At 46.6% G+C, this 21,056-nt stretch overlaps 1 protein-coding gene across 3 annotated transcripts in view; it reads left to right on the top strand.

Moving 5' to 3' along the window:
• C6H18orf63 (chromosome 6 C18orf63 homolog) overlaps positions 1-21,056 on the top strand; it is a 570,510-nt gene that overhangs the window by 155,969 nt on the left and 393,485 nt on the right. For all 3 annotated transcript variants that reach the window (XM_077270092.1, XM_077270091.1, XM_077270093.1), the window contains one exon: positions 115-193. In XM_077270092.1, the coding sequence (XP_077126207.1) occupies positions 115-193 (79 nt within the window). The remainder of the gene's footprint in view (positions 1-114; positions 194-21,056) is intronic.

The following is a 21,056-nucleotide window of genomic DNA, read 5'->3' as shown; positions in this document are numbered from 1 at the left end:
GTATCATAGCATTTAGTAAATATTAGCATAAAGCAAAAAAATAAAAATGTGATCCTGTTATCTTAGTGAAAGTAATGTTTACTAAAGGTTTGCAATAACATTTCTATTTTTCAGATGTTTGTTACTCCTTCTCGATCATATTGTGGCATCACCAATACCAGAAGAGTATAGACACATACTGGTGATAATGTCTGTAAGCTGCTTTTCTATAATTTATGTAATTTTATATTTTTTTTAATTTACGAAGCTGCAGTGTTGATATTGCTAATATTATACAGTGCCTTGTGAAAGTATTTGCCCCCCTGGAACTTTTTAACCTTTTCCCACATATGCTTCAAACATGCTGCTGATGCAGCCGCTCATGGCTGTAAAAACTAAGGGAATAAATGGAATGCAGCTTCATTGACTTGCGGTGCTGCGCCCCCTGGTGGCATAAACTCATATGAACTGTAGCGTGGGAATTTTTCTGAATATTTTCTCACGCTAGAGAAATAAATACAAGACCACCAATTGTACAGTAAAACACTCTAATATCAGGGTATAATATAAGGTAGTACATGTCTTAATATTGCAGGGGTTGGGTAGCCTCCCTCATAGAATATAATGTAGCCCCCTCATAGAATATAATGCAGCTCTCATATAGTATAATGCAGCCCCATTCATAGAATATAATGTAGCCCCCTCATAGATTATAATGCAGCCCCTATATAGAATATAATGCAGCCCTCCAGTGGATTTCAATAAACAAAGAAACTTCTAATCCCTTCATCTGTGTCCTGTGCGCTCCCATGTGACCGGAGTATCCTGTAACTCATTGTTTATTCCTCTCCTGAGGCACCCAACAGGAGCTGCATCGGACCTTTCTCAATCAACATCTCCCCTGACCGCCAGCTTGGTGCTCCGTTAGCCTGTCTTCTCTGTATCTATCTCCATGCACGAGTATAGCATTCTAAATAATATTTTTTCACTAGCTAAATGTGAAAAAGCCTCCCTTATGCCATCTTGCCATTTTGTGCTATGGTGATATGGTACTTTATGCAGACCTAAGGCACGTTAAAAAAAAATTGTAATTTTTCAGCCCACCTTATCACACTTTGTCATTTTGTTGGGTTGAAATTAAGTAGAGGCCTGATCCAGAGGCCAAATAAATTGTTCTGTTCCTAGTTTCATACACTAGGAGACCTGACTTTCAAATACTTTGTAGCATCTAGTGTGTTATAGAGACCTGTTCCAGAGGCCACCAAAAATCCTTCTGTTCCTAGTGTCATACAGTAGGAGACCTGACCTTAAATTAGTTTGTAGCATCTAGTGTGTTATAGAGGCCTGATCCATAGTTCACCAAAAAATCCTTCTGTTCCTAGTGTCATACAGTAGGGGACCTGACTTTAAAATAGTTTGTAGGATCTAGTGTGTTATAGAGGCTTGATCCAGAGGCCATAAAAAATTCTTCTGTTCCTAGTGTCATACAGTAGGGGACCTGATTTTCAACTAGTTTGCAGCATGTGGTGTGTTATAGAGGCTTGATCCAGAGGCCACAAAAATTATTGCATTCCTAATGTCATACAGTAGGGGACATCTGACTTTCAAATTGTTTGTAGCATATCTTCTTTGTCATATAGGCCTCATCCACACTCAAACAATTCTTTCTTCTGTGACTAACATGATACAGCACACCATATTTCACCTTGGAATTTACTGTCGCTGAAATTCAGCTGTTTGCAGAGGTGGTGCAGAGTTTAAAATGTAACTTTTTGTTGCTAATACTGTGCTCCTGCCACACTATCTGAGCAAAATGACAGGGAAAAACGAGGCCTTGGTGAAAGGGGAATTAGGCTTGGTGTTCAAGGTGTACATGGGGTAGGTGGTAATGTTTATGAAAGCAATAGTGAACCAACGTCAAGTCCTATGCAAAGACAACTGACAACTTCTGTTACTGGATGGGTACTCCACTACCTTTCTTTGACAGACACACAGTGGTACGCCTTGTTGATGAGGCCCAGAAGGAGCATGTGCTTGAGTGGATGCCAAGTGCATCTTCAAGTGGACTCTCCTCCTCTTCCTCCACCTCAACATCACACTCAGTACAGTCCACAGAGGTGGCACCCAAATTCCCCTTGCTTCCCCCACGCCCAAACTCTCCAACCGTATAACTGACTGTACAGAACTACAGATGGGTGAGTCTGAAAAGCTGTTCACACATTCTATGCCGTAGTCATTAGAAGTATACTCAAAAGCTTCAGAGTCAAGAGGAGGAAATCTGCACCGATTCCCAAAATTTCTTTAGCTTGGATCCAGGGCAGGCCGAAGTAGGGTCCGAACAGCATCCTAACCCTCATCATCAGACGTTAACCCATGGAGGGGGAGGTGGTCCTGATGAGACTCAGATATCTGAGGCTCACGAGGACTGTTCTGTGCTGTCAAGGCAGGAAGAGGAGGCGGGTGAAACCAAGGGCGAGGAATGTGATAACACAGAAGATAATAACGAGCAATGAATCCTCATCCGCAACTGTGGCTGTGACTAGTAGCGTTTGCGGGTCTGCAGCTCGCAGGGGTGGCAAGGGTTGCCTAGCCTGGCCCTTTTTTGACACTGCAAAGGTTGAGCCAACTCACATAATCTGCTAGCTTTGCAAAAAAAACTGAGTAGAGGTAAAAAGTACAATAATTTGACCACTACATGTATGAACCTTCACATGCATAGTCAATATGCGTTACTCTGGGAATTCCACTGCACTAAAATGCTGACCAGTGGACCGCAACAACCATCAGGTGCCCCATCAATTGCATCTGCTGCTTCTTCCTCCTCTGTTACCATGCCAACTACTGAGATGCAGGTCTTTGACCTCAGAACCTTGGGTTCTTTACCTGCTCCTGTCACGCTGACTGAGAGCCCACTGTTAGCTGAAATGGAAGGGTACATGCCTGCTGTTTTTGACCGATCTCAGAGAATGAGCACACCACAACCTTCTCAATCCACCATAACATCTCCACCTACACCTCGCTCACAGTCCAGCAGTTTGTCCAGATCACCGCACCCCACCCTCTCTCAGCACTGCAGCCAGCCCACAGTTACGCATTTGTGGTCACGTAAAAGATTGTTTCCTCCTACGTATGACAAAGCTAAGATGTTGAACTCCACTATTTCCAATCTGTTGGCCACAGAAATGCTGCCTTTCTGCCTGGTAGATACAAACGGTTTCTGAAAGCTGATGGCCATCGTAGTCCCCCAGTACCTATTGCCCAGTCGCCATTACTTTTCTAAGGCTACGTTCACATTTGCGTTGTTGTGTGTTGCGTCGGCGACGCATCGGTGACTCAACGCACAACGCATGCAAAAAGCATGCAAAACGCATTGTTTTTTGACGCATGCGTCCTTTTTTTGTATGAAAAAGGACGCGCAAAAAATGCAACTTGCTGCGTCCTGTGCGCCCTGACGCATGCGCCCAAAAAGATGCATGTGTCAAAAAACGCATCACAATGCATGTCCATGCGCCCCCATGTTAAATATAGGGGCGCATGACGCATGCGGCGACGCTGCGGCGCCCGACGCTGCGGCGCCGAACGCAAATGTGAACGTAGCCTAAGAAAGCTGTGCCTGCGCTACACCAGCATGTTGCAGACAACATCACCCATTCCTTTACTAAATCTCTGTCTACCAGGTTGCATTTCACCACAGACAATTGGATGAGTAAGTGCAGCGCCCCAGAGTCCTGGTCGTTGTTACAACATCCTGTGGCAGAGGGTGTTGCAGGGGAAGATTCAGGGGGGTCCCTGTCAGGGGTAGGATCCTGACAGAGGCCTAGCGAACAGAGAGAACGTTACGGGACCGCGCCTGCACTTCATCGCGGCGGTACCCCAAGAAAGGACAAGAAGCGAGGTTTATTGTGCTGAGTGAGAAACGAGATCGACGCAACAAGGAGAAACACCAGTAGGAGTCATGCTGTAAGACGAGGCAACATCCTACTGAGGCGCGTAGCCGGTGGCCGGAACGCCGAGGAAGTATTGAGCTCCAGGCCTTACTTCAAACCTATGGCAGGACAGTCAGTTATAGGCGGGCTGTCTCACTCAAATCACCTAAGAAGACATAGGGGGCAACAACTGGAGAGGGGCGACACTAGGGTCCCGGAAGAGCTCCGAGCCTACCCATCATACGGGTGCGTCCTAGCCATATCATCTGGGGGACGAAGCAGAACATCATAATCGAGTTGTGAGGGAACTTCAGAAACAGACACAACAGTTGTGGGGACTATTCCGTAAGCACAGCAGGGGAGGACCACAACACACAAACGCTAGAAGGTAGGCACAGATTTCCACCTGCAAAGGGAACTCTGGAGGTGCCATCGGACCGTCCGGACTCCCACAGCCCGGTTAACCGTATTCCGGACTGAGGATCCTGAGGCCTTCAGTAAAGAGGTAAAGAGACTGCAACCTGGTGTCCTCGTTATTTACTGCGACCTGCACCGCACCACTACATCATCACCACCCACACCTTTCATTGGGCGCCCCTCAGCAGGGTCACGGACCGGGTCTAGCCACCGTGACAACCCCAGGACCGAGACTCAGAGGCCCGGTACCGGGTACCCCTCGACCCTGCGGCCGTGGGGGCGCTATAACTTGGGTCACGAACAGGATCTACTTAAGCCTGAAGAATCAGGTCATGTGTGCCTTGGAACTGTGATTTATTGTACTTGGACTGTGACTTATTGCAAAGACTGTGGATTGCCATTTGCCGCCAAAACCAGCCGCCATTACAGCGCTGAGGAGAGCGCAGGAAGAGAAGAGGGACGTGGAGTAGGCGTGGACCGGCTGAAGAGCGCGAAAGACAATGGCCGCCCAGTCTAAACATTTTTGCATCCTGAGGACGTGTCCGTCAGCAGCCGAGGTCCGCCTCCTCATCCTCTTTGGAGGGTGGAGACCATGGAGACGGGGCCGCCCACGGAAGAGACCGCGGGAAGAAGACACTGGGGAGGAAGCAAAGATGGCGACGCCGGGAGCACCGCGTGGGGACGACCCGACCCAGAATGAGGGTGCACCACCCGACACAGCCCCAGACGCGCCATCGTTACAGGGACTGGCCCTTACGGAGCTACCGATGGGCAGACCCAACTGGCCGCCATCTGAGGAGTGTGTGGCCGCAGCCGAGGCCCGGCAGATAGCACGCCGCCGGGAGCCCGACGCTCGTGTGACCGCTCGGCTGGGCCAGCCTACGGAGGTCCGCCTAACTCCGGTGTCCCCTGCTTCCTCCATCCCGGCCGCGGCAGAGTGCGAGCTGCAGGCACGGGGCCTGAGGATCCTGCCGGAGGCAGAACATCTGCGGCGCCTAATGACGGCGTGGATGAATAGACCCCAACCTGCGGTCCAGATCGACCTGACGGAAGCTGAGGAGGTTCCCCCGTCACATTGGGGTGTGGTGGTGGTCTTCAACTCCCGGAAAGGATGGGGAGTTATACAAAAAATTGGAGAACCACTGCGGGTCCGTGTGGATCGGGAAGAGGTGGAGCCCTGCGGGGGAAGGTACTGTCGCGACCTGGAGCCTGGAGACGCGGTAACTTACACCCGGTGGGGGAGAGAGGTTGGCTGGATAGCTCGGGGCGTCCAGCGGTGCGTTGCACTCCAGGCCGCTGCCGGAACGCCGGAAGACAAGCCTCCTGCAGAAAAGGTGCCGGAACCAGCCACCGCGGAACCCCAGGGGATTCCGACCCACCGTGTCGCTACGGGTCGTATTCACCCACGAGTGAGGAGGGTGTCCCAAAGAGGGATCCTATCGTTACTGGGACCGGTCTTTACTACACCATCACGACCCGTTTGCCCGGTGAGGCCCGGGAGGAGGCCGCCTCCTGCTCAGCCAGAAATTGAGTAAGCAAGAATGCTTCATCATTTGTATATAGTTAACTGTTCATCTTTCTGTGTGTTCCTCTGCTGCTACAACCCATACGGGGTTAGTCGGTGAGTCCTCCTAGGAGCCATACAGAGATGGCTCAGTGATCTTGAACTGAGGGATGGATGATACGTTCTATACTGTGTATAGTAGCAGAAAGGCAGTAGGCCCGGGCAGAAAGGGGCGGTCCCGCAACCGAACGAGAGGCAGTAGGCCTAGGGCAGATAGACAAGCGGTCCTGCAGATGTAAAGGAGGAAAATGAAGAAAAGTTGATTAGCCTTATAGTGTTTTATAAGAAGGTCTTTAGTGGATTCAGTGTGTACGTTCTTAAAGGCAACGTTAAATTATTGTTCAAAAATTTGCACTTAGTAGAATACCCGGTTGGGTAAGAAAAGTTATTTATAGTACGTTATTTAAAGTATTTAACCATGTTTGTAACGTTCAAGTGTCCTCACCTCCCATAAAGGGAAGCTCTGTTCAAATTTGCTTATTGTTATTGCATTTCAAAATTGTATGTCTTTTTGCTGACATGTATTGTTGTTTTCTTCCCAGTCCAGGAGTACTGGATTTAACCGGGGGGGGAGTGCAGCGCCCCAGAGTCCTGGTCGTTGCAGTACTGATGCTCCGCCGCTAAGGGGGGCTATGGTACGTCTGATGGCGCTGAAGTTCACCTGACCAGGTATCACAGATACCAATACACTTCACAGTCTGGCCTCCAGGGGGAGCTAAGGGTGCTATGTATTAGGCCACTCCTCACAATCTGGTAAAACTGGGGGTTAGAGAGGAAGTTAGAGAGAAGCTGACTGGGTTGGAACCAGGCAACATCCTGTGGCAGAGGGTGTTGCAGGGGAAGATTCAGGGGGGTCCCTGTCAGGGGTGGGATCCTGACAGAGGCAAATAAGCAGCTGCAGCTTGGATAAACCAGACTGTTGCACAACTCTTGGGGTAAACAATTAATCTCAGCTGGAAGAGTATAACCCATAAATTAAAACATAACCTTTACTAATAATATTAAAATGGACAAACAGTACATAACAAAATAAAGTGCTCACGCCGAAAACTGTGCACAATATAAAAAACTGGTTGGATCTCACCAATTGCGGACAGGGGTACCCAAATGGATGCCAGGGGTCCCGGGAAGGGTCCAGTGGTTGTAGAGCAATAAAGAAAGGGGACGGGGACCTTTTTCCTACTCCCCTGTCGTGCCCCAGCAATAGCTCCTGTCCTTACAAGGACAGGCCCAAATGAGCCCTACTACGGACACCCCCCACCATATGTAATGTATTCAACGCCTCCCACAGCCCGGTTAACCGTATTCCGGACTGAGGATCCTGAGGCCTTCAGTAAAGAGGTAAAGAGACTGCAACCTGGTGTCCTCGTTATTTACTGCGACCTGCACCGCACCTGTCATGATTCCCAATGGCAGGGAAACATCAAAACACAAAGATAACAGACGAGCTCTGGGTGATGGAATCTCGAGCTGACCGTGAGCTAAATCTACCACACAACTAATAGTAGCCAGGGAGCATACCTGATTAACCCTAGATGCCACGCGCCAGCCGGAGGACTAACTACCCCTGGTAGAGGAAGGAACAGACCTGGCTTACCTCTAGGGAAATACCCCAAAAGATGATAGCAGCCCCCCACATGTAATGACGGTGAGTTTAGAGGAAAAGACATACACAGTATGAAGGTAGATTTAGCAAAGAGAGGTCCACTTACTAGATAGCAGAAGGATACAAAAGAGGACTTCACGGTCAACTGAAAACCCTATCAAAAAACCATCCTGAAATTACTTTAAGACTCCTGTGTCAACTCATGACACAGGAGTGGCAATTTCAGCCCACAAGAGCTTCCAGCTACAGAGAATAACAAAACTGCAAACTGGACAAAAGATACAAAACAAAAGGACAAAGTCCACTTAGCTGATCAGCAGACTAGTAGCAGGAACATGCAACCGAAGGCTCCGGTTACAATGATGACCGGCAAGGAAATGACTGGAGAGCAAGGCTAAATAGGAAACTCCCAAACACTGATGGGAGCAGGTGAACTGAGACAGCAAAGACACACAAGTCACCAGTACCACCAGCAACCACCAGGGGAGCCCAAAAGCGGATTCACAACAGTACCCCCCCTTAAGGAGGGGCACCGAACCCTCACGAGAACCACCAGGACGATCTGGATGAGCCCTATGAAAGGCACGAACCAAATCCGAGGCATGAACATCAGAGGCAGTTACCCAAGAATTATCTTCTTGACCATAGCCCTTCCATTTAACCAGATACTGAAGTCTCCATCTGGAAATACGGGAGTCCAGGATCTTCTCCACAACGTACTCCCATTCACCCCCTACCAGCACAGGAGCAGGAGGTTCAGTAGAAGGAACCACCGGTACCTCATACCTCCGCAACAACGACCGATGGAATACATTATGGATAGCGAAAGATGCCGGGAGGTCCAAACGAAAGGACACAAGGTTAAGAATCTCCAAAATCCTATAAGGACCGATGAACCGGGGCTTAAACTTAGGAGAAGAAACCCTCATAGGGACAAAACGGGAAGACAACCACACCAAGTCCCCAACACGAAGGCGAGGACCAACACGACGCCGGCGGTTAGCAAACTGCTGAGTCCTCTCCTGGGACAACTTCAAATTGTCCACCACTTGTCCCCAAATCCGATGCAACCGATCCACCACAGCATCAACTCCCAGACAATCCGAAGATTCCACCTGACCAGATGAAAAACGAGGGTGAAACCCTGAATTGCAAAAGAAAGGGGAAACCAAAGTGGCAGAACTAACCCGATTATTAAGAGCAAACTCTGCCAACGGCAAAAAGGCAACCCAGTCATCCTGATCCGCAGACACAAAACACCTCAAATAAGTCTCCAAAGTTTGATTAGCTCGCTCCGTCTGGCCATTAGTCTGAGGATGGAATGCAGACGAAAAAGACAAATCAATTCCCAACCTGGAACAGAATGTCCGCCAAAATCTAGACACGAACTGGGTTCCCCTGTCAGAAACGATGTTTTCACATTTTGAAAAAACAGAGGGACCAATTCAGATGAGGAAGGCAACTTAGGCAATGGCACCAAATGGACCATTTTAGAAAAACGGTCACACACCACCCAGATGACAGACATCTTCTGAGAAACAGGGAGATCAGAAATAAAGTCCATAGAGATGTGCGTCCAAGGCCTCTTCGGAATAGGCATGGGCAACAATAACCCACTAGCCCTAGAACAACAAGGCTTGGCCCGAGCACAAACATCACAAGACTGCACAAAAACAGGCACATCTCGAGACAGGGAAGGCCACCAGAAGGACCTAGCCACCAAATCTCTAGTACCAAAAATTCCAGGATGACCTGCCAGAGTAGAAGAATGAACTTCCAAGATGACTCTACTGGTCCAATCATCAGGAACAAACAGTCTACCAGGTGGACAACGATCAGGTCTATCTGCCTGAAATTCTTGCAAAGCACGTCGCAAGTCTGGGGAGACAGCAGACAAAACCACCCCATCCTTAAGGATACCAGCAGGTTCAGAATCCCCAGGAGAGTCAGGCTCAAAACTCCTAGAAAGAGCATCTGCCTTCACATTTTTAGAACCCGGTAAGTATGAGACCACAAAATTAAACCGAGAAAAAAACAACGACCAGCGTGCCTGTCTAGGATTCAGGCGCCTGGCAGACTCCAGATAAATCAGATTCTTGTGATCAGTCAAAACCACCACCTGATGTCTGGCACCCTCAAGCCAATGACGCCACTCCTCAAACGCCCACTTCATGGCCAAAAGCTCCCGATTACCAACATCATAGTTTCGCCCGGCGGCCGAAAATTTACGAGAAAAGAACGCACAAGGTCTCATCACTGAGCAATCGGAACTTTTCTGCGACAAAACCGCCCCTGCTCCGATCTCGGAAGCATCGACCTCAACCTGAAAGGGAAGAGAAACATCAGGCTGGCGCAACACAGGAGCAGACGAAAAGCGGCGCTTAAGCTCCCGAAAGGCCTCCACAGCAGCAGGGGACCAATCGGCAACATCAGCACCCTTTCTAGTCAAATCAGTCAAAGGTTTAGCAACGCCAGAAAACCCAGTTATAAATCGACGATAGAAATTAGCAAAGCCCAAGAATTTCTGAAGACTCTTAAGAGAAGTAGGCTGCGTCCAGTCACAAATAGCCCGAACCTTAACAGGGTCCATCTCAACAGAAGAAGGGGAAAAAATGTACCCCAAAAAAGAAATCTTTTGAACCCCAAAAACACACTTTGAACCCTTTACACACAAAGAACTAGTCCGCAAAACCTGAAAAACCCTCCTGACCTGTTGAACATGAGACTCCCAGTCATCAGAAAAAATCAAAATATCGTCCAAATACACAATCATAAATTTATCCAAATATTCACGGAAAATATCATGCATAAAGGACTGAAAGACCGAAGGTGCATTTGAAAGGCCGAAAGGCATTACTAAATACTCAAAATGGCCCTCAGGCGTATTAAATGCGGTTTTCCACTCATCCCCCTGCTTAATTCGCACCAAATTATACGCCCCACGAAGATCAATCTTAGAGAACCACTTAGCCCCTCTTATGCGAGCAAACAAATCAGTCAACAAAGGCAACGGATACTGATATTTGACTAATTTTATTCAGGAGTCGATAATCAATACAAGGCCTCAGAGAGCCATCCTTCTTAGACACAAAGAAAAAACCAGCTCCTAAAGGAGATGAAGAAGGACGAATATGTCCCTTTTCCAGGGACTCCTTAATATACTCTCGCATAGCAGCATGTTCAGGCACAGATAAATTAAACAAACGACCCTTTGGAAATTTACTGCCAGGAATCAGATCTATGGCGCAATCACAATCTCTGTGGGGAGGGAGAGAACCTATCTTAGGCTCTTCAAAAACATCACGATAATCAGACAAAAATGCTGGAATCTCAGAGGGAGTAGATGACGAAATGGAAACCAAAGGTACATCCCCATGAGCCCCCCGACATCCCCAGCTTATCACAGACATTGCTTTCCAGTCAAGGACTGGGTTATGAGATTGTAACCATGGTAATCCAAGCACTAAAACATCATGTAAATTGTACAACACAAGGAAGCGAATCACCTCCTGATGGTCTGGAGTCATACGCATAGTCACTTGCGTCCAGAATTGTGGTTTATTACTAGCCAAAGGGGTAGAATCAATACCCTTCAGAGGTATAGGGACTTCCAGTGGCTCTAAATCAAACCCACAGCGCCTGGCAAAGGACCAATCCATAAGAATCAGGGCGGCGCCAGAGTCCACATAGGCATCCACAGTAATAACTGATAATGAACAAATCAAGGTTACAGACAGAATAAATTTAGACTGTAAAGTGCAAATAGACTTGTCAGCCTTCTTTGTGCGTTTAGAGCATGCTGATATAACATGAGCAGAATCACCACAATAGAAACATAACCCATTTTTACGCCTGTAATTCTGCCGCTCGCTTCTGGACAGAGTTCTGTCACATTGCATATTCTCTGGCGACTTTTCAGAAGATACCGCCAAATGGTGCACAGGCTTGCGCTCCCGCAAACGCCGATCAATCTGAATAGCCATTGTCATGGACTCATTCAGACCTGTAGGCGCAGGGAACCCGACCATAACATCCTTAACGGCATCAGAGAGGCCCTCTCTGAAATTTGCCGCTAGGGCGCACTCATTCCACTGAGTAAGCACAGACCATTTATGAAATTTTTGGCAGTATATCTCAGCTTCATCTTGCCCTTGAGATAGGCTATCAAAGCTTTTTCAGCTTGAATCTCCAAATTAGGTTCCTCATAAAGCAAGCCTAAAGCCAGAAAAAAGGCATCCACATTGAGCAACGCAGGATCCCCTGGTGTCAATGAAAATGCCCAGTTTTGAGGGTCACCTCGCAGCAAAGAAATCACAATCTTAACCTGCTGGACAGGATCTCCAGAGGAGTGAGGTCTGAGAGAAAGGAATAATTTACAATTATATTTGAAATTCAGAAACCGAGATCTATCTCCGGAAAACACCTCTGGTGTAGGAATCTTAGGTTCAGACATCGGAGTATGTATAACAAATTCTTGTAAATTTTGAACCTTAGTAGCAAGATTATTTAAACCTGCAGCCAAGCTCTGAGGATCCATCTTTAAACAGGTGAGATCAGAGCCATTCAAGGATTAGAAGGAGAGAAAGGCAAAGGCTGTAATTAGAGCTGAAATACAACTGATCCAACTATGGAGCAAACATAGGAGAAAAAAAAAAAAACTCTACAGACTTCTTTTTCTCTCCTTTCTTCTGCCAGTAACTTTAACACGGGCCGGTCATACTGTCATGATTCCCAATGGCAGGGAAACATCAAAACACAAAGATAACGGACGAGCTCTGGGTGATGGAATCTCGAGCTGACCGTGAGCTAAATCTACCACACAACTAATAGTAGCCAGGGAGCATACCTGATTAACCCTAGATGCCACGCGCCAGCCGGAGGACTAACTACCCCTGGTAGAGGAAGGAACAGACCTGGCTTACCTCTAGGGAAATACCCCAAAAGATGATAGCAGCCCCCCACATGTAATGACGGTGAGTTTAGAGGAAAAGACATACACAGTATGAAGGTAGATTTAGCAAAGAGAGGTCCACTTACTAGATAGCAGAAGGATACAAAAGAGGACTTCACGGTCAACTGAAAACCCTATCAAAAAACCATCCTGAAATTACTTTAAGACTCCTGTGTCAACTCATGACACAGGAGTGGCAATTTCAGCCCACAAGAGCTTCCAGCTACAGAGAATAACAAAACTGCAAACTGGACAAAAGATACAAAACAAAAGGACAAATTCCACTTAGCTGATCAGCAGACTAGTAGCAGGAACATGCAACCGAAGGCTCCGGTTACAATGATGACCGGCAAGGAAATGACTGGAGAGCAAGGCTAAATAGGAAACTCCCAAACACTGATGGGAGCAGGTGAACTGAGACAGCAAAGACACACAAGTCACCAGTACCACCAGCAACCACCAGGGGAGCCCAAAAGCGGATTCACAACACGCACCACTACATCATCACCACCCACACCTTTCATTGGGCGCCCCTCAGCAGGGTCATGGACCGGGTCTAGCCACCGTGACAACCCCAGGACCGAGACTCAGAGGCCCGGTACCGGGTACCCCTCGACCCTGCATTGTGGGGGCGCTATATAAGCATGGCCATGGGCGTTACATCTCGTTGACTGGGCACTGGGTGACTCTGGTGGCTGTTGGGGCAGGCGCTGCTCCACAAGTCTTGGAATATCCAAGGCTTGCAGGACAAACCTCTACATTTGACACTTCCTCCACTGCTTCTGCCTCTATCTCCTCTAGGGCCTCCACCTGCTCCTTCAACCTCTGCATTAATGAGACACGCGTTCCAACAGTGCAGAGAGAATCCCCACCACCTCCATAGTGTGCAGCCAGGGCTCACCGCAATCAGGCAGTATTAAAATGTATATGTCTTGGAGATCACAGTCATACAGCTGAAGAGTTGTGGACAGCTCTCCAGGCTGAGTTTGATCAATGGCTGTCGCCACTGAACCTGCTTCCAGGCAAGGCCATGTGTGATAACAGTGCAAAACTGGTTGCGGTCCTACGGCGAGGCAAGCTCATACATGTGCTTTGCAAGGCTCATGTCCTCAACCTGGTGGTATAGCATTTTCTCTGCCACTTTCCTGGCCTGGGTGAGTTGCTCCAGAAAGCACGTAAGCTGTGTTCTGATTTCCGCCGTTCGCACCCCTCAGGTCATCGACTTGCATTGATACAAAGATCTTTGTCCATGCCAGTTAATAAGTTGATATGTGATGTTCCGACACGGTGGCATTCCACTCTGTACATGTTGCAGCAACTGTGGCAGCAGCAACGAGCCCTGATGCAGTATGTCATGTCAAAAAGCCTGGCCAAAACACAGTACAAGCATGGCGCATATCACGTTTACAGATTGGGCACAGATTAAGGACTTCTACACCCTTCTGCACAGTTTTCAAATGGCTACTAAGATGGCTAACGCAGATGATGCTGTCATCAGCATCACTATTTTGGTCATCTATATGCTGGAGCAGACGTTGAATAGCCTGCAGAATTAGATGGTGGTCCCAGAAGAAGAGGAGGAAGCAGAGAGGATGCGGAAGGGATAACATTGTCTCTAAGTTCCAGACTGTCGTCACACAGGCAGTTGCCAAGGGAGAGTGGATTACTGCGAACGAGGGGGGCTGGTGATAACAGACAAACTGTTATCGAAGGTGCAAGATCTGAGGAACAAATGGAGGAGGAAGAGGTGATGGGCGAGCAACTGTCAGCTGAACAGGATAATCCTACCCTCTGTGTTGTTCGTGGTTGGTGGGAGGGGACGGAGGAAACGAACCTCATTGTTAACCAGCCACCAACACAGCATGGGCTTGGACCTCATGGTAGAGCCCGACATATGAGTGCCTTCTTGCTGCACTATCTGCAACATGATCCCTGTATGGTAATGATTAGGAATATTGCTGACTACTGGGTTGCCACTTTATTAGATCCACGTTATAAAACCAAATTTTGCCAGATGTTTCCTGCCCTGGAAAGGGACCAGCGAATGCTGGAGTATCGAAATACACTTTTACACAACCTTAAGAGAGCTTTTCCCCAAGACAGCAGTGAAGCACACAGATCACATCGCCGCTCTAGATTTCCAACCTCCGGCACGTCAATTCGTCAAAGCCAAAACATTAGCAGCAGCAGCAGTGGTATAAGTGGAAGAAGCAATTTCTGTGAGTCCTTTGACACTTTTTTTAAAACAGCTCGTGCACCAGCACAACAGAGTCCAAGTCTTACACGTGATGAACGAATGGAGAGGATGGTGTAGGAGTATCTAGAACAGATTATCAATACCATCAGGAAGGTTTTGGACCCTTTCACATTTTGGTCTTCCAAAATGGATGAGTGGCCTGAGCTCGCCTCACACGTTTTGGAGGTTTTATGCCCGGCAGCCAGCGTTCTCTCACAACATGTCTTCAGCGCTGCTGGTGGTGTCTTGACTGATAAGCACAACCGGCTGTCCTCTGAAAGTGTAGACCACCTAACTTTCATGAAGATGAACAAATCATGGCTCTCCAAGGACTTTTACACCCCAATCGCAGACTGTACAGACCAGATGATATTGCATTTTTTGTGTGATGCACTAATGTCACATAGCTGCACTCTGTAATATCTTTAGTGTGGCTTCTGTGCTTGCTTTGCCTGCTGCTGATGTTAACACAAATTTGTGGAAATGTGAACAGTCATGGTTGGTCTACCTCTGCTGTGTAGGCTGAAGTGGAAGATGTGTCGGTCTCAATTATACCATTTCTATTCTTGTGACAGTTATTCCACTTCGATGGTGTCAGGCACTTATTTTTTTAAATGTGAAAACTCCAGGTTGGGTGTCCATATCTGGATTGTGTGTAGTGAAAGACCTGTCGGTCCCTATTATACCATCTATACTGTGGTTAAATTGATGCCACTTTGGAATTGTCTGCCAATAATTTTTGGAAATGTGAACGCTCACGGTTGGGTGTCCAACCTTTATCTGTTTCTACTGTAGTGAAATTGATGCCAATTTTGTGGTGTCTGCCAGTAATTTTTGGAAATGTGAACACTCCTGGTTGGGTGACCATCTGCTGGATTGGGTGTAGTGGAAGACCTGTCGGTCCCTATTATACTATTTCTACTATGGTGAAATTGATGCCACTTTTTGTAATGATTATAAGGGATAACTCAGGAGACTCTTTGCATGGAACAAGACAACTACAGGACACAGTTTTATAAGTGGTAAAGTCTATATTATCACACGGTGATTCAAACAGGTGCAGAGAGAAACTCAAGTCCACAACACTTGGTGTAAATATTAAACGCAGCTTAGCAGTCTTTAGGAAACTTCAGAGGAAAATGCAATCAAGCAGAAAGTCTATGAAGCACAATTATTCTTGAGGATACTTAACACGAATAAGTCCTTGGTAGTCCAAACACAGATAGATATGCTTATAAGGCAGTTCAAATAATATCTTAGCACAACCAGGGAGGCCTGGGTAAAAGTCTCAGGTTTAAGCAGAGCAGCAACAGCTTACATGTCCAGCAAATGCAGATGGAAACAAACACAAGCAGCCAGAGGGAGGATTACTGGAAACCGATGTATGCAGCAGAAACTCAGAGCTGAGTTTTTGAAAATGTACAGACTCCTGGCTGTGTCTCCTTCAGGCATGTTGCCTGTAGTAGTATGCCTCCGATGCCGTCAAGCCTCCACTTCCTTGTACTGAACTACCCATGTTACTATCCATAGCTCCCAACCGTCCCTCATACTGCGGGACTGTCCTGATTTTGAGGCTGTGCCCCTCAGTCCTGCACGAGGCTCTGCTTCTCCCGCACAGCCAGCAGGAGAAGCAGCTGACACACCCCCTTGTATTAGTTCACACTCCCTTCGGTATCTTCTTCGGTGGTTCAGAAAGGGAGAGAGGACATTCTGAGGTACGTGTGTGTGTGTGGTGTTAGAGCTATCCAGTGCAGCCTGTTAGCCAGAGCAATCCAGTGCAGCCTGTTAGTCATAGGCACAGTATATATATATATATATATATATATATATATATATATATATATGTATCCTTTATATACTACAACAGTTATGGAGTGGATAATGGTGTTGTCTGAGTGCATGCAGAGTTCGCAAAGCTGGGCTACATTGCAATGTGCAGGATCTGTGAGGCAGCAGTGTGGACAGCGACAGGTGGTGAAAATCTTTGCCTACATTGCAAGCATAGCTGCTGGGACACATCTACAGCCCCGATTGTACACTGGCTTTGTCATGTGTGGACATTATACAATATTGAGCATCATGTGTGGCCATTATGCTGTAAGCAGCATCATGCGGGGCCATTATACAGTATGGACACTGTGTGGCCATTATACAGTATGGAGTACTGTGTGGCCTTTATACAGTATTGATCATAATGTGGGGCCATTATACAGTATGGAGCACTGTGTGGCCATTATATTGTATTGAGCATCATGTGTGGCTATTATACAGTATTGAGCATCATGTTGGCTATTATACAGTATGGAGCATCACGTGTGGCCATTATACAGTATTGAGCATCATGTGGGGCCATTATAAAGTATGGAGCACTGTGTGGCCATTATACAGTATGAAGCATCATGTGGGGCCATTATACAGTATGGAGCACTATGTGGCCATTATGCTGTATTCAGCATCATGTGGCCATTATACAGTATAGAGCACTGTGTGGCCATTATACAGTACAGAGCATCATGTGTGGCCATTATACAGTATGGAGCATCATGTGTGGCCTTTATACTGTACACAGCATCATGTCGGGCCATTATACAGTTTGGAGCATCATATGGGGCCATTATACAGTATGGAGCACTGTGTGGCCATTATACAGTATTGAGCATCATGGGTGGCCATTATACAGTATGGAGCATCATGTGGGGCCATTATACAGTATGGAGCATCATGTGTGGCCATTATACAGTATGGAGCACTGTGACCATTATACAGTATGGAGCATCATGTGGGGACATTATACAGTATGGAGCACTATGTGGCCATTATGCTGTATTCAGCATCATGTGGCCATTATACAGTATAGAGTACTGTGTGGCCATTATACAGTATGTAGTATCATGTGTGGCCATTATACAGTATGAAGCATCATATTTGGCCATTATATAGTATTGAGCATCATGTGGAGCCATTATACAGTATGGAGCACTGTGTGGCCACTATACAGTATGGAGCATCATGTGTTTCCATTATACAGTATGGAGCACTGTGTGACCATTATACAGTATTGAGCATCATGGGTGGCCAGTATACAGTATGGAGCATCATCACTATATGGCCTCTATACAGTATGGAGCACTGTGTGGCAATTATACAGTATGGAGCATCATGTCTGGCCATTATACAGTATGGAGCATCATGTGTAGTTATTATACAGTATGGAGCACTGTGTGGCCATTATACAGTATTGAGCATCATGTGGGGCCATTATACAGTATGGAAAACTGTGTGGCCATTATACAGTATGCAGCAACATGTGTGGTCATTATAGAGTATGGAGCATCATGTGTGGCATTATACTGTACGCGGCATCATGTGGGGCCATTATATGGTATGGAGCACTGTTGTGAATCTGCTTTTGGGCTCCTTCTGGTGGTGGCTAGTGGTACTGGTGACTCGGGTCTGTTTTCTTTCTCAGTTCACCTGTTTTCATCAGTAGTGGGGTGTTCCTATTTAATCCTGCTCTTCAGTCATTGCCTTGCCGGCCATCAATGTAACCAGAGCCTTTCTGTTGCATGTTCCTGCTCCTAGACTACTGATCAGCTAAGTTGGACTCTTAGTCCTAAGTTTGTTTGCATTTTTGTTCCAGTTTACAGTTAAGTCATTCTCTGTAGCTGGAAGCTCTTGTGGGCTGAAATTACCACTCTGGTGTCATGAGTTGACACATGAGTTTTAAAGTAATTTCAGGATGGTATTTTAAAAGGGTTTTCAGCTGATCGTGCAGTTCCCTTTTGTATCTTTCTACTATCTAGTAAGCGGACCTCGCTTTGCTGAACCTACCTTCATACTGCGTATGTCTTTTCCTCTGAACTCACCGTCAATATATGTGGGGGGCTTCTGTCTCCTTTTTGGGGGAATTTCCCTAGAGGTAAGCCAGGTCTGTTTTTTCCTCTACTAGGGTAAGTTAGTTCTCCGGCTGGCGAGAGACGTCTAGGGATAAAACGTAGGCACGCCCCCCGGCCACTATTAGTTGTGTGGTAGGTTTAGCTCACGGTCAGCTCGAGATTCCATCACCCAAGAGCTCGTTTGTTATTTATGTGTCCTGACGTTTCCCTGCCATTGGGAACCATGACAGTATGGCCGGCCACGTGTTAAAACTGTTGGCAGAAGAAAGGAGAGAAAAAGAAGTCTGCAAATTTTTTTTTTTTCCCTCTGTGTTTGCTCTATAGTTGAATCAGTTGCATTTCAGCTCTAATTGCAGTCTTTGTCTCCCTCTCCTTCTAACCCTTGAATGGCTCTGATCTCACCTGCTTAAAATGGATCCTCAGAGTTTGGCTACAGGTTTGAATAATCTTGCCACAAAAGTTCAAAATTTACAGGATTTTGTTATACATGCTCCTATATCTGAACCTAGAATTCCTATACCAGAGTTTTTCTCCGGAGATAGATCTCGTTTTCTGAATTTCAAATATAATTGTAAATTATTTCTTTCTCTGAGACCTCGCTCCGCTGGAGATCCCGCACAGCAGGTTAAGATTGCAATTTCCTTGCTGCGAGGTGACCCTCAAGATTGGGCATTTGCATTGGCACCAGGGGATCCTGCGTTGCTCAATGTGGATGCATTTTTTCTGGCTTTGGGGTTGCTTTATGAGGAACCTAATTTAGAGATTCAGGCTGAAAAAGCCTTGATGGCCCTATCTCAAGGGCAAGATGAAGCTGAAATATACTGCCAAAAATTTCGTAAATGGTCTGTGCTTACTCAGTGGAATGAGTGCGCTTTGGCGGCGAATTTCAGAGAGGGTCTCTCTGATGCCATTAAGGATGTTATGGTGGGGTTCCCTGCGCCTACAGGTCTGAATGAGTCCATGATAATGGCTATTCAGATTGATCGGCGTTTGCGGGAGCGTAAACCTGTGCACCATTTGGCGGTGTCTTCTGAGAAGGCGCCAGAGAATATGCAATGTGATAGAATTCTGTCCAGAAGCGAACGGCAGAATTTTAGGCGAAAAAATGGGTTGTGCTTCTATTGTGGTGATTCAACTCATGTTATATCAGCATGCTCTAGACGCACAAAGAAGGTTGATAAGTCTGTTTCAATTGGCACTTTACAGTCTAAGTTTATTCTATCTGTGACCTTGATTTGTTCATTATCGTCAATTACTGCGGACGACTATGTCGACTCTGGCGCCGCTTTGAGTCTTATGGATTGGTCCTTTGCCAGGCGCTGTGGGTTTAATCTAGAGCCTCTGGAAGTCCCTATACCTCTGAAGGGTATTGATTCTACGCCATTGGCTAGTAATAAACCACAATACTGGACACAAGTGACTATGCGTATGACTCCAGACCATCAGGAGGTGATTCGCTTCCTTGTGTTGTACAATCTACATGATGTTTTGGTGCTCGGATTGCCATGGTTACAATCTCATAACCCAGTCCTTGACTGGAAAGCAATGTCTGTGTTAAGCTGGGGATGTCAGGGGGCTCATGGGGACGTACCTTTGGTTTCCATTTCATCATCTATTCCCTCTGAGATTCCGGCATTTTTGTCTGATTATCGTGATGTTTTTGAGGAGCCTAAGCTTGGTTCACTCCCTCCTCACAGAGATTGCGATTGTACCATAGATCTGATTCCAGGCAGTAAATTTCCAAAGGGTCGTTTGTTTAATTTATCCGTACCTGAACATGTTGCTATGCGAGAGTATATTAAGGAGTCTCTGGAAAAGGGACATATTCGTCCTTCTTCATCTCCCTTAGGAGCCGGTTTTTTCTTTGTATCTAAAAAAGATGGCTCTTTGAGGCCGTGTATTGATTATCGACTCTTGAATAAAATTACAGTCAAATATCAGTATCCTTTGCCACTGCTGACTGATTTGTTTGCTCGAATAAGAGGGGCTAAGTGGTTCTCTAAGATTGATCTTCGTGGGGCGTATAATTTGGTGCGAATTAAGCAGGGGGATGAGTGGAAAACCGCATTTAATACGCCCGAGGGCCATTTTGAGTATTTGGTAATGCCTTTTGGTCTTTCAAATGCCCCTTCAGTCTTTCAGTCCTTTATGCATAACATTTTCCGTGAATATTTGGATAAATTTATGATTGTGTATCTGGATGATATTTTGATTTTTTCGGATGACTGGGACTCTCATGTCCAACAAGTCAGGAGGGTTTTTCAGGTTTTGCGGGCTAATTCCTTGTGTGTGAAGGGTTCTAAGTGTATTTTTGGGGTTCAAAAGATTTCTTTTTTGGGGTACATTTTTTCCCCTTCTTCCATTGAGATGGATCCTGTCAAGGTTCGGGCTATTTGTGATTGGACGCAACCTACTTCTCTTAAGAGCCTACAGAAATTCTTGGGCTTTGCTAATTTTTATCGTCGATTTATAACTGGTTTT

The sequence above is a fragment of the Ranitomeya variabilis genome, chromosome 6 (assembly GCF_051348905.1).
Source record: "Ranitomeya variabilis isolate aRanVar5 chromosome 6, aRanVar5.hap1, whole genome shotgun sequence".
Lineage (NCBI taxonomy): Eukaryota > Metazoa > Chordata > Amphibia > Anura > Dendrobatidae > Ranitomeya > Ranitomeya variabilis.
This window is presented reverse-complemented; position numbering and strand designations above follow the sequence as displayed.